General features: G+C 27.2%; 1 protein-coding gene across 1 annotated transcript; it reads right to left on the reverse strand.

The window, feature by feature from the left end:
- Window positions 1–36: 36 nt before the first annotated feature.
- Window positions 37–2,047, reverse strand: LOC112905672 (the record flags this gene model as incomplete). The annotated part of the gene is made up of 5 exons (XM_025978523.1): window positions 1,847–2,047; window positions 1,470–1,554; window positions 458–546; window positions 278–392; window positions 37–111 (listed from the first exon to the last, which is right to left on the reverse strand). Coding segments are annotated over exons 1-5 (442 nt in total), but the record flags the coding sequence as incomplete, so codon positions are not given.
- Window positions 2,048–2,751: the final 704 nt, after the last annotated feature.

Consider the following 2,751-nt stretch of genomic DNA (forward strand, 5'->3'; position numbering starts at 1 on the left):
TTGACGTATAAATATAAATTATATAATTAATAATACTTACTTGTTCCGCTTTTTCCATGTGACATTTGTAAAGTAAACCACTATATTCGCATTCGTCATCCATTTTAGGAACTGCAAATATATTTATAATATTTAAAGCAACAGTAAATTAATAAAAACGATGAACAGAATCTTATGGGTATATTAACGCATTGATAAATGAGTAATTAATATACCATGCATAGATAAGCACCAAAAAATAAATCTTTCGTTGCTCAAAAACGATATTTTAACTAACCTTCTTCGTTGCATTCCTTCACAATGCTTAAGGACATTTTGTAGTAGTCAGGATCTTCCCGTTCTATTATATCCGAATATCCAAACTTATCAACAATTTTATCTCCCTCTAGTTTCTGCAAACAAATACATGAAAATAATTTTTTGTTTCTGATATTTATACCTTTTTTGTAAATCTTACGATTCCCGATTCTCTTGTAAAACAAGCCAAAAAACATTTGTCGTTGCGAGTTAATGAGCCTTTAGGGTCCCTAAAGACAGACACCTCATCTGAAAACAATCAAGTAAAAAAATTGAACGAGATTGACTTTTAGTTTCCTTAAAGCAATATACAGTGTGATGAGATAAAGTCGCTATTTAGGTGTAAACATAAATAAATCTAGTTTTAAGAATTACGTACTACAATAATTAACTTTAAAATAAAGAATTAAGTTGAAACATGAATTACTGAAATCTATTCATAACATTTTTATTTTTTTATTGATTTTTAATATCTGCTGCCTATATTTAATAGTATACTTTTACCTTCAATAAAATTAAGATTCAATTCATGTACAAAAGTACACAGAGATTGGTTAAAAACATACTTTTAGTTTAGGTTTAATATTGTTTAAATTATCGACGGTGCACATTTGATGACATATTGTAAATAATTTTATGTTCTAATAGAAAATTGAAATAAATTGTACTAATGTTTCAGTATACCAAGATCATCCTTGCAATTTTTTTTGGGTTGTAGGGCCATTATCAAATTATTAGAATATAATTGCAAAAAAATAACTTTTGCTGAAACATTACTACGTGTATATTATTTACAAGTTTAAAGCAAAATTTCAGCGTTGAGCTTTATTTTAAAACCTGTAAATAGAAACAATCAACTTATTTTGTTCTTTTCGATTTAAATACTTATAAATGTATGCAATAATTTCTCAAGAAGAATTTTTTTACTCATCTATGCATACTGCAGCTGTTATAGATCAGATGAAGTTTATTATTTATTTATTAGATTGTGTTTTTGAATAAATTAGTATTTAACATGATTATTTTGAATATTGTTATTGATGAGTTAATTTAGTTATTGCTTTATCTTGGCTAAATCCTTAAAATAAAATTCTTATTAGATACGTTTTTTACAAAAAGCAGTGATTAGTTTACGCCATTTTAATTAGCTACGTTTGCTTTGTTATTCTTACCTGATGACAGTCCTGTTTCTTTTTTACATTTTTCCATGATTTCATGCATAGTCTTTCCAATTTTTTCCATGTTTTCGAGGGATAACTGTCACAGAAATGTAGATGTTTAAACATACAGGTAGTTTTTTGCGGAATGTGTTACTTATTTTATTTTGTGCAATCAAAGTAACTGACAGGAATATAGAATTGTATGTTTCACCCCACAAAATTATACAAATCGCTGGCGAATTTTATGTTGTGGTAACAATATAAAAAAATATAGGGAAAAAACAAAATATGTGAAGTTTGTTTACAGGCATTTAATAGATTTATGATAGTAAATAAAAAATAAAAGAGACTATGCATCCAACAGATATAAACTATTAAAAAATACTTACATTAGCATTTACCCTTGCAGTTACGATAAAGAAAGTAAAAATAGTAAAAATTTTAAAATCCATTTTAATGTTTCCCATTCAATAACAAAAATGTAATCACAAACCGAATGGTGTAAGAACAGTCTTTTATGTTACTGCTTGCGTTTCAGAAATGTTTTCTAATAGCAGGTTTTATTACCAATTTTCCAAAATATTTGTTAATAGAACAATACACCGCTAGTTGTGACCCATCAATTATTTAAATGAATTGCCGGTTAGTGGAATTGGACATTTAATAGAAATAAATTGCGCAACTTCCGGCACTTGAAGGATGTTCCTTTTGTTGAATTTGTAACAGGTTTGCTACGCCTACCTTTTACAAAAAGTATATAATTATTGACTGGAAATATTATTCAAAGCATTTAATTGAAAAATGCTAAACGTTTCCATTTGATTTACCCATAAAAAAAGGCCCAAAGAACATTGTAATTCAAGGTAGTAAATAAAATTAATAGATGACTAAACAATTAATTGTTTCTTTAAGATACATAAATGTTTGTGTAAAAAGCAGCTTTTGCTGATTTTTATGAGATAGAGTAATACAGTAGAATTCGTTTATTATGACTCCGCCTATATTGACCAACCGCTTAATATGAAGTAATTGCAGTGTTAAGTCTGGTTTTCATATTAAATTCTCTATAGGAAAGTTTGGATAAAATGACATATCAGTCATACGATTCTCAAGAAATCATATCCGGCTATAGTGACCCGAATTATTAACAATAACATTTTCGCTCATTTTTCTGACCCTTCTTATGTATATTGATATTACAATTCATCGTTCTTATTACTTTTCTGTTAATAAATATATACAATTTGTAGTTTTTCTCTCTATTTAACTAAATAACTAACCAAAATAGAAAGTT

Source organism: Agrilus planipennis, unplaced genomic scaffold (assembly GCF_000699045.2).
Source record: "Agrilus planipennis isolate EAB-ADULT unplaced genomic scaffold, Apla_2.0 scaffold642, whole genome shotgun sequence".
NCBI lineage: Eukaryota > Metazoa > Arthropoda > Insecta > Coleoptera > Buprestidae > Agrilus > Agrilus planipennis.